This window comes from Piliocolobus tephrosceles, chromosome 11 (genome assembly GCF_002776525.5).
Source record: "Piliocolobus tephrosceles isolate RC106 chromosome 11, ASM277652v3, whole genome shotgun sequence".
Taxonomy (NCBI): domain Eukaryota; kingdom Metazoa; phylum Chordata; class Mammalia; order Primates; family Cercopithecidae; genus Piliocolobus; species Piliocolobus tephrosceles.
Genome location: NC_045444.1, coordinates 110,450,238 through 110,464,113, shown reverse-complemented (window position 1 = coordinate 110,464,113; position 13,876 = coordinate 110,450,238). Strand labels below are relative to the sequence as shown.

The window sequence follows — 13,876 nt, the reverse complement described above, 5'->3', positions numbered from 1 at the left end:
TGGGAGTGCCCATTCTTGCCGTTAGCATGTACAACTCATTTTGCCAACTAAGTGTTTGAGAGATGAGGTGTCCTTTACTTATCTGGTATTTAAATTTGGAATTCAAATTTAAGATGCAATTCAGATCAGTATTCAGATATTACTTTAAAAGAATCAGTTTGTAAACATGCACCGACTCTATCATGTTGCAGCATTTATAGCCTCGTGATTTTTTTCTCCGTTTCTGCTTTCATGCTAGGTTCACAGCTGTAGCACAAACAGATTTGAAGGAGCCGCTGAAAGTCCTTGGCATTACCGACATGTTTGATTCATCAAAGGCAAATTTTGCAAAAATAACAAGTATGTTCAATTTGAAATGTATTTGTATACTTGAAGAAAGTGTTACAAACTGAGACTGATTTGTTCAGAGAAAAAAGGTCAGAATTAGGAATGTGTTGCCCTAAAACTGTACAAGGTTTCATTTGATATATTGCCAAATGATGCTGTTGACCTTTGTTTATTTATTTATTGACCTTCATTTATTTATTTTTTTCTTTTATCTTTTTATTTCAATAGTTTTTGGGGTACAAGTGGTTTTTGGTTACATGGATCAATTATATAGTGATGAAGTCTGAGATTTTTAGTGCACCCCTCTCCCAAGTAGTGTACATTGTACCCAATATTTATTAGTGGATTTTTAGCTCCTCACCAACCCACCCTCTTCCTTCTGAGTCTCTATAGTCCATTATACCACTCTCTATGCCTTTGCATACCCATAGCTTGTCTCCCATTTATAAGCAAGAACATACAGTATTTGGTTTTCCATTCTTGAGTTACTTCATTTAGAATAGTGGCCTCCAGCTCCATTCAAGTTGCTGCAAAAGACATTATTTCATTCTTTTTATGACTGAGTAGTATTCCATGGTATATACACACCTCATTTTCTTTATCTAGTCATTTCTCTCAACCTTCATTTAAGTCAGCGTCCTTACATTTTGCGCGTACGTTTCATGGGAAGCCCCAGTGACTACATAAAGGAGTATTTCATGTATTGCTTTTATTAATATTGGCTCTGACTTAGATATTGTCGCTCTGTTTTCAAATGCCAACTTTTTCCTTTTGCTTGAAAAAAATCAAGACTGCAGGCATACGCTATACCCAGATATATATTTTGGCATTTCATGCTCATTAATCTGAAACAATATAAATTCAAATGAATCTGATGAAAACTTTTCTTTGCCAAAGCAATTAAAGCATACTTTTCATTTGCCAGCAGTGTATGTACTTTTCTCTAGAGTTATGTTTGAATGGTCAGTCCTTTGTTCTTTAAATTTAGAACATAGCAATCTTTCCAAGGAAAAGTCACGGCTTGAACATGATTTGCACTCCAGTTTGCAAATAACCTTGAATGGTAAGAAATTAGCTCACGACCAGCTTCAGTTGCGTACTAGTAAACACCTAGTACCTGTTCTGGGGACAAACATGACTGCCCTGGTGAACCTGCAGCTCCGTGGATATTCTCATAGCCGTTAATCCCTCATGACTCAAACTCAGGCCTCCAGCCCAGCAGCATTAGCATCACCCGGGAGCTGGTTTGAAATGCACAGTCTTGGGTGTAACCCAGACCCACTGAACCAGAATCCATTTTAACACAGTCCCTCAGCCCAGCAAACACTGAGAAGCTCCATTTTCATCTGCACATTCCCCTTAGAGGTTATTCATAGCAGCTGAAATGCTAAATAGGGGGTATTCACAGGAAGAACCAGGTGCCCCAAATTCGCCTGGAGAGTCCTCTTTAACACTGCATGTAACTTGGGCCCTATAAATGTGCATCTCAGTCACAATTTGGTCATATTAGAGCTGGTCATTGGTGCAGATAGTTCAAAAGCAGATGACACAAAAAGCACATTTTCCCTTTGCATCCAGACATGTGTCCCATCCAGACTAATGTCAACTTCAGTTTGCATTCTCTGTGAAAGCTATACCCAGTGGGTGCTGCTCGAATGGTCAGAATTTGCTGAGAAGTAAAGTGAGTTCACCAGAAGGTCCCTGAGACACAATTGCATTTATGCCTCGGCCCTTCCAGGAGAATCTAAACTCTTCTCTTGTTCGCCACTCTTCTCTCACTCGCATGTCCATGAGATGAGCGGCTGTTGTGAAGAGCCCGGACTTACTCTGCCACTAACTAGCCATATGATTGCAGGGAAGATTACTTAACGTTCTAGGGCTCAGTTTCCCCATCTGTCAGTGCTGTCTGAAATCCCTTTTGCATCTGCATTCTGTAACTGAAAAATAATCTTGTTGCCTTGCTGCTTCCAGAAAACTGGGCTTCCTTTTTATAGCTCTGCTCTTTTCATTTTTTAAACACAATTCTAGTGATCAGAATTGAACTGATAGAGGCACTAAATCATTTGAGGGCCTGGGCCCCTCTCCAGAAGTGAGTATCACAGTTCACTTAGTAGGGACTGAAATTCACAAGTAACAGCTGTCTGCAGCCTTCAACACCAGGACTGTCAGAGGTCATGTCTTCTGACACTTGAAAAATTGGAATTTGCCATGGCTTTGAGCTTTGAGGTTACTTCCCCAACCAACCATTGGCCTGCCGATCAAACAAATGCTGATACTGTTTTGTTTTCTGGAAACAGGGTCAGAAAACCTCCATGTTTCTCATATCTTGCAAAAAGCAAAAATTGAAGTCAGTGAAGATGGAACCAAAGCTTCAGCAGCAACAAGTAAGCACTGGGTCACGTGGCAGGACTTCCTCTAGCAGGGGAGCAAACACACTCCTGTATACTCATTGGTCGAGCAAATATGTAACGCACCCTCTTCCCAGCCAGGCACTGTGTGTGGGTTGACCCTCGGGAGACAGTAGTGAGTACAGACAGATTGAAGACCTATAACCACAAAGCTCAGAATCTGTTTCATTAAACAAGAGCGTTTCAGTGAGAGAAATTCCTCTGGGACAGGAGTCAGCAAACTTCTATAAAGAGCCAGGAAGTATGTATTTTAGATTTGTGTGTCATACCGTCTCCATCACAGCTTCTTAGCGCTGCCATTGTAGCATGAAAACAGCCAACAACAATACAAGTAAACAGATGTGGCTGTGTTCCAATAAAACTTTATTTATAAAAACAGGATTTGGCCTGGTAGACTTGCCTTGAGGACAGTGGTTTGCTGACCCCTGCTCACAGGAGGATAAAACATGTTCTGGCTTCTTACTGGCAAAAAAAAGACTAATCTTCAGATTTAAACATAAAATAAACAACAAATACTTAAAGGAAAATAGGCAATCAGGTCTATCCAGGATAAACTGAAGAATTCGCCACCATCTGTTGAATTGCGGCAGGATTGCTTTACAGCCTTCCTTGATAATTAGAACATCCACATCTGCTTCCTCCTCAGTGGTTTACATAATGAAGGAGAAAACAGAACAATCTTAAGTCAGTTTTTTCACCCCTCGTTATCTGTAGGAAATTAGATGAATAGATTTGGCCAACTCTGAGAGCCCATAAAGTGAAAATCTTAGCTACACTTGCAGCTGGGTCAAAGATCTCTGGTTATTGAAACATACCAGTTATACTCACAATGGATGTGTTATTACCTTTCTCGAATAAACATTTTAAAAATTCCTTTAAAGTAGCATTTAAAACAAAAGACCCTGGAATAAGAGGGTTGGAAATTTTAAGATGCTTTTTGTCTTTTCTAGGTAATTTCAAGTAGTAACATCTAAAAGTCATTGACCAATTTTGCCGAGTGTAACTATCAGGACCAGCTACATAGTTTGTGGAGTCCTGTGCAAAATGAAAATATGGAGCCCCTTGTTCAAAATGTATTAAGAGTTTCAAGATAGCAACAGCAGAGTATTAAACCCAGTGCAAGGCCCCATGTAACTGCCCAGGTCCTCCTGTCTTAGTCTGCCTGGGCTGCCATGACAAAATACCATTGACTGGGTGGTTTAAACAACAGAACTCGCACTTCTGGAGACTGGGAGTTCAAGATCAAGGTGTTGGTGTTGGCAGGTTTGTTTCTCCTGAGATCTCTGGATCTCCAGAGGTTGCCCCCTCCCTGTGTCCTCACATGGTCTTTTCTCCATGTGACACATCCCTGGTGTCTCTCCCACTTCAAATAAGGACAACAGGCCTATTAGAATAGAACCCTACTTAACCATCATTGCCGCCTCAAAGGCATTATCTCCAAATACAGTCACATTAGGGGTTTGGGGCTTCAGCATATGAATTTGGGGGGAGACACAGTTCAGTCCATAACACCTCCTATTTAATACTTGTTTTTAATAACCCTGGGTAAAAGGCCTTGCTCCAGCATAACTGCAGGTGTTTCCTTTATAACATCAAGCCCAAGTGTTCAACACTTTATGGGGTTTGAGCAAGAGGACTGAGCCACTGCAACAGGCATGTGGTAGTAATGCCACATGCCTACCCTTCCTTGAGGCCCTGGCTCAGGCTTATTAAGTAGAAGCAAGCCTGGCAGACAAGGAATGGCCAAGACCCATGAGCCTAAAGAAGTTTGCTTTCCTAGTCAGATGCCTACACCTGGTGAGGTGAACAGCAGAGTTAGTAGGTCCTGGATGAGTGGTCTACATTCCAGTGCAAAGGAAACCTAAATAGTGTGCCAAAGGAGAAGGCACAGACACAAAAGCTAAGAATTGGGCTGGGCCTTTATATACAGAAAAGATTTAGAGAAGCTAAACAGGACCAGGGGCCGGGTGCGGTGGCTCATGCCTGTAATCCCAGCACTTTGGGAGGCTGAGGCGGGTGGATTACTTGAGGTCAGGAGTTTGAAACCAGCGTGACCAACATAGTGAAACCCCGTCTCTACTAAAAATACAAAAATTAGCCGGGCATGGTGGTGCATGCCTGTAGTCCCCGCTGCTCAGGAGGCTGAGGCAGGAGAATCGCTTGAACCCGGGAGGCGGAGGTAGCAGTGAGCTGAGATCGCACCACTGCACTCTCCAGCCTGGGTGACAGAGTGAGACTCCATCTCAAAAAAAAAAAAAGGACCAGGGACTTTATCAGCAAAGCAGATGGTGTGAATAAAAAAATAGCTAATAATAACAATGAATATGCATTAGGTGTGTTTAGTGGCAAACACTGTTCCAAGAGCTATAATATATCTTATGTCATTTAATTCTCATCAAAACTCTATGAGGAGTGAGTACGTTTATCAGAGATGGTGCTTGTGTAGAAGAGATGAGACAGTAATGTAAAGGGCCTGGCCCAAGGTAGGCTTAGTAAATGGTGACCATTGAGCCTGTTGTAACATGGTCAGCCTATGGGACAAGCATTAAGTGTGTCTTCAGACAGCAGCCTCTGAGGGTCCATGAAGCTAGCTAACTTGCTGGCCTTATGCTTACATGGCCTCATGTAATGTGCACAACGTATTTTCCTTTTCTTCCCATAGCTGCAATTCTAATTGCAAGATCATCGCCTCCCTGGTTTATAGTAGACAGACCTTTTCTGTTTTTCATCCGACATAATCCTACAGGTAAGTGACTCTCCTCTTCCATCATTCCCTCTTTGTTAGAATTTCAAAAGGTATCTTACACTCTTCATTATATCCAACAGTGGTGCCCATAATCCATTTCCCTAATGTCAGTAGTTGCAAATGCTTGGAATATAACCGCCCATGTTAAAGAGATAGGAAAACAAAGGCTGTGTTTAGAGGTGTGATGGAAACTTTTACACACTGACAAGATTTTAGGTTTTGCGGATTGTTGTTTTTAACAGAGAGGCTCAGCATCCCTTAGGAACACTTTTGACATCTATTGACTTTTCCATATTTATATAAATGTGGTCGTCAATTTTGCTGGAAGCTATATAACTTCAGCTTTTGTGTATTAGCCTGTTCTCACGCTGTTATGAAGAAATACCCTAGAGTGGGTAATTTATAAGGAAAAGAGGTTTAATTGACTCACAGTTCCACATGGCTAGGGAAGCCTCAGGAAACTTACAATTATGGTGAAAGGCACCGCTTCACAGGGCGGCAGGAGAGAAAATGAGAGCCGAGCCAAGTGGGAAACCCCTTATGAAACCATCAGATCTCATGAGAACTCACTATCACGAGAATAGTATGGGGGAAACTGCTCCTATGATTCAGTTATCTCCACCTGGTCCTGCCCTTGATAAATGGGGATTATTACAATTCAAGGCAAGATTTGGGTGGAGACACAGAGCCAAACCATATCACTTTGTAAGCCCACTCTATTGAATAAATACCTTGGGAGCTGTTAATACAGTAGATTTTTGCTCTGGGAGTCATAGTTCAAACTTGGCTCTGGCCTTAAGCCTCATCTTTAAAATGAGGACAACAGTAGTGCTGACTGCTTATTACAATTATGAAGTATAAGTTTATCTTTGTAGGGAGGTTGGCTTCTTGTTGGTACAAGAGTAGGCACTAATATATATATTTTAGCTTTTACTATTTTATGTAATCAGTAATACAAGATCGTTCCTTATCTTCTTATCTCATTGCATCTGTGATGTTCTAATTGGCATGCTCCAGAACTGAGCCAGCCAATGAGGGAGCTTCTAGCCACATGTGGCTACTTAACATTAACTTTAAAAATTCAATTTCTGGCCAGGTGCGGTGGCTCATGCCTGTAATCCCAGCACTTTGGGAGGCCAAGGCGGGTGGATCACCTGAGGTCAGGAGTTCGAGACCAGCCTGGCCAACATGGCAAAACCCCATCTCTGTTAAAAATACAAAAAATTGGCTGGCCATGGTGGTGGGTGCCTGTAATCCCAGCTTGTTGGGAGGCTGAGGCAGGAGAATTGCTTGAACCTGGGAGGCGGAAGTTGCAGTGAGCCGAGATTGCACTATTGCACTCCAGCCTGGGTGAGAGAGCAAGACTCTGTCTCAGCAAATAAAAACTAAAATCCAGTTTCTTAGTCACACTAGCCACATTTTAAGCACTCTCTGGCCACATGTGACTAGTGGCTACCATGCTGGACAACAAAGATATAGACCATCTCTACCACTGCAGAAAGTTCTGCTGGGCAACACTGTTGAGCGAGAGGTCAAACATGATTGTTTGCCTTCCCTTGTTTCTTATTTTAAGGATTATTAATTTACAGAGTCATGCATTGTTTGCTTTTAATTCTGTAGGTGCTGTGTTATTCATGGGGCAGATAAACAAACCCTGAAGAGTACACAAAAGAAACCATGCAAAGCAACGACTACTTTGCTACAAAGAAAGACTCCTTTCCTGCATCTTTCATAGTTCTGTTAAATATTTTTGTACATCGCTTCTTTTTCAAAACTAGTTCTTAGGAACAGACTCAATGATGCAAGCGTTTCTGTTCTGGGAGGTATTGGAGGGAAAAAACAAGCAGGATGGCTGGAACACTGTACTGAGGAATGACTAGAAAGGCTTCGAAATGTCTAAAAGATTCTTTAAACTACTGAACTGTTACCTAGGTTAACAACCCTCTTGAGTATTTGCTGTTTGTCCAGTTCAGGAATTTTTGTTTTGTTTTGTCTATATGTGCGGCTTTTCAGAAGAAATTTAATCAGTGTGACAGAAAAAAAAAAAAATGTTTTATGGTAGCTTTTACTTTTTATGAAAAAAATATTATTTGCCTTTTAAATTCTTTTCCCCCATCCCCCTCCAAAGTCTTGATAGCAAGCATTATTTTGGGGGTAGAAATGGTGAAATCTCTAGCCTCTTTGTGTTTTTGTTGTTGTTGTTGTTTTATATAATGCATGTATTCACTAAAATAAAGTTTAAAAAACTCATGTCTTGCTAGACAAGGTTGCTGTTGTGCAGTGTGCCTGTCACTACTGGTCTGTGCTCCTTGGATTTGCATTTTTGTATTTTGTACAAAGTAAAAATAAACTGTTATGAGTAGTAAAAATAAAACTATTTCTCTGCTATTTGAAAATACAACAGAAGAAACTGAGCCTTTTAAACATACGTCAGCGTCTTCTAATAAACCTTTGTACTTATGTAAACATCAGGAAATTCAAAGCCCGGAAACTTTTCCTATCCTTTTCCTCTAGACCTGACAATCAAACATTTTTACCCGCTTCAACACGCCTCATTTTATAGATCACTGCAACAGAGTAACTACTACAGTAATCCTAGTTCTAATCTTAGCTACATTCGCTCCAGCAATGGCTAAGAATTCTCAGCAAAGAAACGGATTTTGTAGCAAGTGCAGAATGAAGTTGCTGGGTACCATGTATTTTGGAAATCTCAGGGAACAGGGACTGTCGTTTTTGGTGATTGGTGATAGGCAGGAGTTTTTTGAAATGACGGGTTTTTTGTTTGTTTGTTTGTTTAAGGTAACTTTCCAAGTTGAACTCAGACATCATAAATCTTTTTTTTTTTCCTTTTCTTTTTATAGAGATGTACCTTGCCATCTTGCCCAGGCTAGTCTTGAACTCCTGACCCCAAGTGATCCACCTACCTCAGCCCCACAAAGTGCTGGGATTACAGGCATGAGCCACACTGCGTTCAACCTACAAACATCATAATTCTGATGTTACCATTTGCCTGCTTTTTAAAAAACTAATTTCTTACAGATTTATGCAGTCTAACCTAAATCAGAATTTAAGTTTAAAATATTTATCAAAACTTAAAAACATTTTTTCTTTTTAGCCCTTGAGTCCTACTTGCCTTTATACATGAAAACCTCACATTCGGCACTCCATCAGTTTGCCATTTGGAATTATTTGTCAAGTGGGCTGAGCTTTGCTGTTCACAACTATGTATGTGTACTTTGTTTTTTTCTGTTTTTCTTTTTTGAGACGGAGTCTTGCTCTGTCACCCAGGCTAGAGTGCAGTGGCGTGATCTCGACTGGCTGCAACCTCCACTTCCTGGGTTCAAGCAATTCTCCTGCCTCGGCCTCCCCAGTAGCTGGGAGTACAGGCACGCACCGCTGCGCCTGGCTAATTTTGTATTTTTAGTAGAGACAGGGTTTCACCGTGTTGGCCAGACTGGTCTCAAACTCCTGACCTCAGGTATCTGCCTGCCTCGGCCTCCCAAAGTGCTGGGATAACAGGCGTGAGCTACCGCGCCCAGCTTACATTTTGATATCTTTAAGTCAATGGTCTGTAGGCCTTGTCTTACTTCAAAATGATCAAATTTATGGAAACTCCTTTCCCTGAGGGAAACTGAAATAAATTTAGACTTGGAGACTGCCACAAAAAGTACAGGCCTGTGATAGGTCATTTTTGCTGTGTAGACGTGGTTTTTTTTTTCTTCTTAAAACTTTTTCTGGGAACTTTAAAATTCCATTTCCATGTTGCTATGTAATAATTGTTTTTGTTTAGAGATAGGGTCTCAGTATGTTGCTTACGTTACCCAGGCTGGTCTCAAACCCTTGGGCCTCCCAAAGTATTGGGATTACAGGAGTGAGTCACTGCACCAGGCCCCTAATAATAATGTTATCTGCAAACATTAACAGTGTACTTGGCGTGATGAAGAACAGTGATTTCTCATTTTGCAAAGTTCTCATTTACACCATCACTCCAAGATTTCTCAGTTGCCCAGGCTGTAATGCTGTGGTGTGATCATGGCTCACTGCAGCCTTGAACTCCTGTGCTCAAGCAGCCCTTCTGCCTCAGCCTCCCGAATAGCTAGGACTTACAGGCATGCATTGCCACACCTGGTAATTTTTTTTAAGAAGTTTTTTTGTAGAGATGGGGGTCTTTGCTGTGTTGCCCAGGCTGCTCTCAAATTTCCTGGCCTCAGGCAGTCCTCCAGCCTCAGTATATAGATATGTTTGAGCAAATAATTTATCATATAGATTAGATGTCACACTGAGTTTGAACAAGAGACAGGCTGCAGTTTTCCTAAAGTAACAAAATGATAGACCTTTGTTAAAACTGAGACAAACCATCAGTGTAGTCATTCTTTTGACAGGTCATGAGATAGGTACTTCCAATTCTGCCTTGGACACCGTGGAGGAAGACAGTAGGTACTGACACAAATACACTGAAAGCTCCGACTTTACTGGCCTTTGACTCTGTCCTAAAAAGGAGATATGACAGGAAATTTTGAAGCAAAAGAAAATCCCAATCATAACAGAAGTTTACAAAGAGGCCCAAGGGAATGGCCTTTGTACCGGGAGTGCTGTTTTCTGAAAATGAAAAACTGAATAATACATGAGCTTCACATGCAGAGGGAGTAAGAAAGAGCAGGAATGCAGGCGTTTCCCCTGGGCCAGCAGATGAGCAATTGCCCGCTTCCCAAGAGTGACCAGTGGTGACAGCTGGGTAAGCTGGGAGGTGACTTCTATGTCCTCGACCTCCTGTGAACATTGAAAGACACTGTGTCATTTGCCTACTGAGAGTCAGCTTTGGGAGGCCAGAGTGGAAGACACTACTAGCTTTAGAGCCCCATTTCTCTGGGGATTCCCAAACTCTGCCTTTGACCATCTCTTAAATCTTGAAGAAAAAGAGACAGAGACGTGATTTAAATGAGAAATTTGCAAAATGAGAAACAGCTGTTCTTCATCATGCCAAATGCATCGTTAGTGTTTTCAGATAAAAGTATGGTTAGGTAGCAAAATGGAAGTGAGATTTTTAATTTCTTAGTGCCATACCTCCTTCATCTAAGTTTATGATCCCATCTTGACCCTCTCTTGAATCTTGAAGATAAAAATAGAGATGGTGTGATTTAAATGAGAAATCTGCAAAATCAGAAATCACCGTTCTTCATCACACCAAGTACATTGTTAATGTTTGCAGATAAAATTATTATTAGGGGCCTGGTGCAGTGGCTCACTCCTATAATCTCAATACTTTGGGAGGCCCAAGGGTTTGAGACCAGCCTGGGCAACCTACTGAGACCCCATCTCTAAAACAAACAAAAAAAAATTACTAGGTGGCAAAATGAAAATGAAATTTTCAATTTCTTAGTGCTATACCCCCTTCATCTGAAGTTTATAATCTCTTGCCAAAGGTCAAGAGAAGCGTGGCAGGCCTCCATGGGTATCCTTCCTAGACAAAAAAGAGTAAAAAATCCCAGGACCAAGAACGGAGTCCTGGTGGTGGACGGCCAGGAACCCCACGAACATCACTGTCAAGTCAGTTCATCTGAAGATGGTCAGCTGATGTTTTAAAATCAGATTTGTCTTATTAACTGTGTAAGTCTATTGCTAAATGTCTCCTGGCCCTTACTGATATGTCTTCGTGTGAAAATGCTGACATCAATAGTTGATGCACAGGAAGCATCATCAGAAAGTCAAACTCTTCCCCTCTCGGAAATATTCTTCCAATGACCTCTTTACTCACGTCTTCTGCAAAAAAGAGGATCAGAATAGAGCAAATTGAGTTCATTTGAAATTTTTAAAATTTTAAAAATAAAATAAAATAGGGACAGGCTCTTGCTATGCTGCACAGCTTGTCTCACTCCTGAGCTCAAGCAATCCTCTTACCTTGGCCTCCCAAAGTGCTGAGGTTACATGCAAATGAGCCTCTGTGCCAGGCCTTCATTTGCGATTTTAATATGCAACAGCTCAGATGAAAAGATACTCTGAATAATCATATAATGTAGTTAGTTCTTCCTCAATTGAAGAAGGAATAAGTTAATGTTTTTAATTTTCCCAATTGTTTTTCTCCCAGAAAGTTTTCTTAAACCATTAGTCTTCTGTAGTTAGCAAACACTCATAGGCAAGCAGATAAATGAACAAGTAAGTATTTATGGAAAGCACAAACACCACCAACGCCAAAACATCTTTCTTTTTTCAGGAGCATGTGTGATTGTGATTTTTGATTGCATAAGTTCCAGGAAAAATTGTGATTAGTGTGCATGATGGGATTAGATCTAGCAATCATTCTTGGTATTATACAGAGAGAAACATGGCTTTCAAGTAAGTGCTCTGATACCCAACCAAAGTTAAGAGCCTCCAGGTCCCAGAGGAAACGATTGAGGAACTTTGCAAACTAAGGCTGGGGGAGATGGAACGGGGATGAACTGAAGGGAAAGAAAACAAAGTGGGCTTAGGATGGCGAACTTGGGCAGCACGCCAGCAGCTGAGCATCCTCAGTGCATTCCCCTCTGCTGAGGCATGCTGTGAGCTGGCCGCCCTGATGGGAAGACTGTCTATGTCTGGCTTCAGGAACTGTCCCGATGGACGCAGGATTCCCTCGCCTCCGCAGTGCATCTTCTCCTATCAACAAAAGGAAGTAGGAAGAAAGAAACAGCAAGAAGAGGGCTGCAAAAAAGTCTTTTAAAAGTTTTATCTATGGCAGCCCTGCAGTCTTCCTTCTTTTCAGTGAATAGAAAAGAGCTCAAATATCCATACCTTCACATCAGAGGTGCATTGTTCATACATCAAATTCTTGTAACATCCAAAGGTGAGGGAAGAACAAGGTGAGCGGGCTCCTGAAGAAGTATTCATGGAACATTAGAGCCGAAAGGGGCGTTGAAAAGTCATATTTCATGGTAATCCCATGCCATATAGACATAATCTTTCCTGTATCGGTAGAAAGTAGATTCTCCATAATGGCCCAAGTCACATACTGAATTGTGCAATAGGATTACAGCACCATCTTGTGGCCAAAATCAGTACAGCGCTGAACACAAAAAGCTCCCATTTGGTCCACTCTTTCTTGGAGTTTAGTATTAGTTTCTAGTTTACTTTCCTGTGACCACATACAACATTTTGAGAAAAATATTCCTCATTATACATATGCATACAATAAAGAGTATGAATTTAAAAGAAAAGGGGTTATGTAATTAAGTTTGTAGACATTAATGTTGCATTTTTGGCTAGGGGATTTTTTTTGGTACAATTATACTTTGGCCACAGGGAACTAGAGAGTGGGAAAAGGTGGAAAAAGTCAGAATTTCAAAGTAAATGACTAATGTCTTTCTCTGGTGTGAACCTAAATTCAAATGTCAGTGCTTCCTTCCAGTCTTATGACTGTCTTCTCAACATGGACGAGGCATTAGTCAAAAAGCTAGTCCTTCACATGGTCACTGAATGCTCTTGGTCACATGCACCATTTGACGACACCCTTGTACTCACATGTTCCTTCTGCCCACGTATCATATTTATGCAGTTAGGCTCATAGGACAAATAGCTACTCAGAGACTGGTTCCAAATTTCAAGCTATATGTGATACACAATTGAAAATGTATGTCAATTTTTCTAAATTTTCTACATTTCTACCCTATTTTAGTGGGTGCTTTTAAAAAGTACAACTTAAGTTCAAAGAAGCCTTTACTTAGAAATATGTTGAAATTACATTCTACATGAGGCATATGGATCTCTACTTGCAAAGTAGTTTTATCAACTAGAGCTAGACTTGTCTCACATGTAAATTTGGAAGCATTCAAGGTTTAAAAGCTTGAAAACCTAAAAGGATAGTTCCCCTCCAAGAGTTCAGGTTAAGGTCCTGCAAACTCCCCTGAGCAGGTGAAATTTGGGAATGCACAATCAGCACTATTTAGCTGGGGTGAAAAAGGATTACTGGGTTTGCAAATGAATTCTCTAGACTTTCTTAATGTTTACCTTAAAAAAAATTAGAATCATACTACAGCTAGATTCTGCCATCTCACAGACACTGAATAAGTGGTCATAAGACGTCTTTTGCTTTCCAGAAAAGTTCATCACATAATCTCCTTTCTCCTACAGTACCAATGAGATGCTTATCAAATCATGTTTACTTATAACACACATAAATGGCATTTTACCACTGGTTTTGGTCCTCTATCCTTGTGTTTCATTACTAGGATTTGAAGTTAACTCTGAAAAAAGGGTAAAATATAGTTGACCCTTGAACAATCCAGGGATTAGGGATATTGACCCCTCATGTAGCAGTAAATCTGTAGATAACTTTTGACTTCCCAAAAACTTAACTCCTAATAGCCTATGGCTAACTGGAAGCCTTACTGATGATATATTAATAAACAATCAACACATTTTG

At 40.8% G+C, this 13,876-nt stretch overlaps 1 protein-coding gene across 2 annotated transcripts in view; it reads left to right on the top strand.

Annotated features, from left to right (window-relative positions):
• Nucleotides 1-7,879, top strand: part of SERPINE2 (serpin family E member 2) — a 66,265-nt gene extending 58,386 nt beyond the window's left edge. For both annotated transcript variants that reach the window (XM_023222318.2, XM_023222329.2), the window contains 4 exons: nt 239-339; nt 2,625-2,711; nt 5,398-5,481; nt 7,102-7,879. In XM_023222318.2, coding sequence (XP_023078086.1) covers nt 239-339; nt 2,625-2,711; nt 5,398-5,481; nt 7,102-7,139 — 310 coding nt within the window. In that variant the 3' untranslated portion in view covers nt 7,140-7,879. The remainder of the gene's footprint in view (nt 1-238; nt 340-2,624; nt 2,712-5,397; nt 5,482-7,101) is intronic.
• Nucleotides 7,880-13,876: the final 5,997 nt, after the last annotated feature.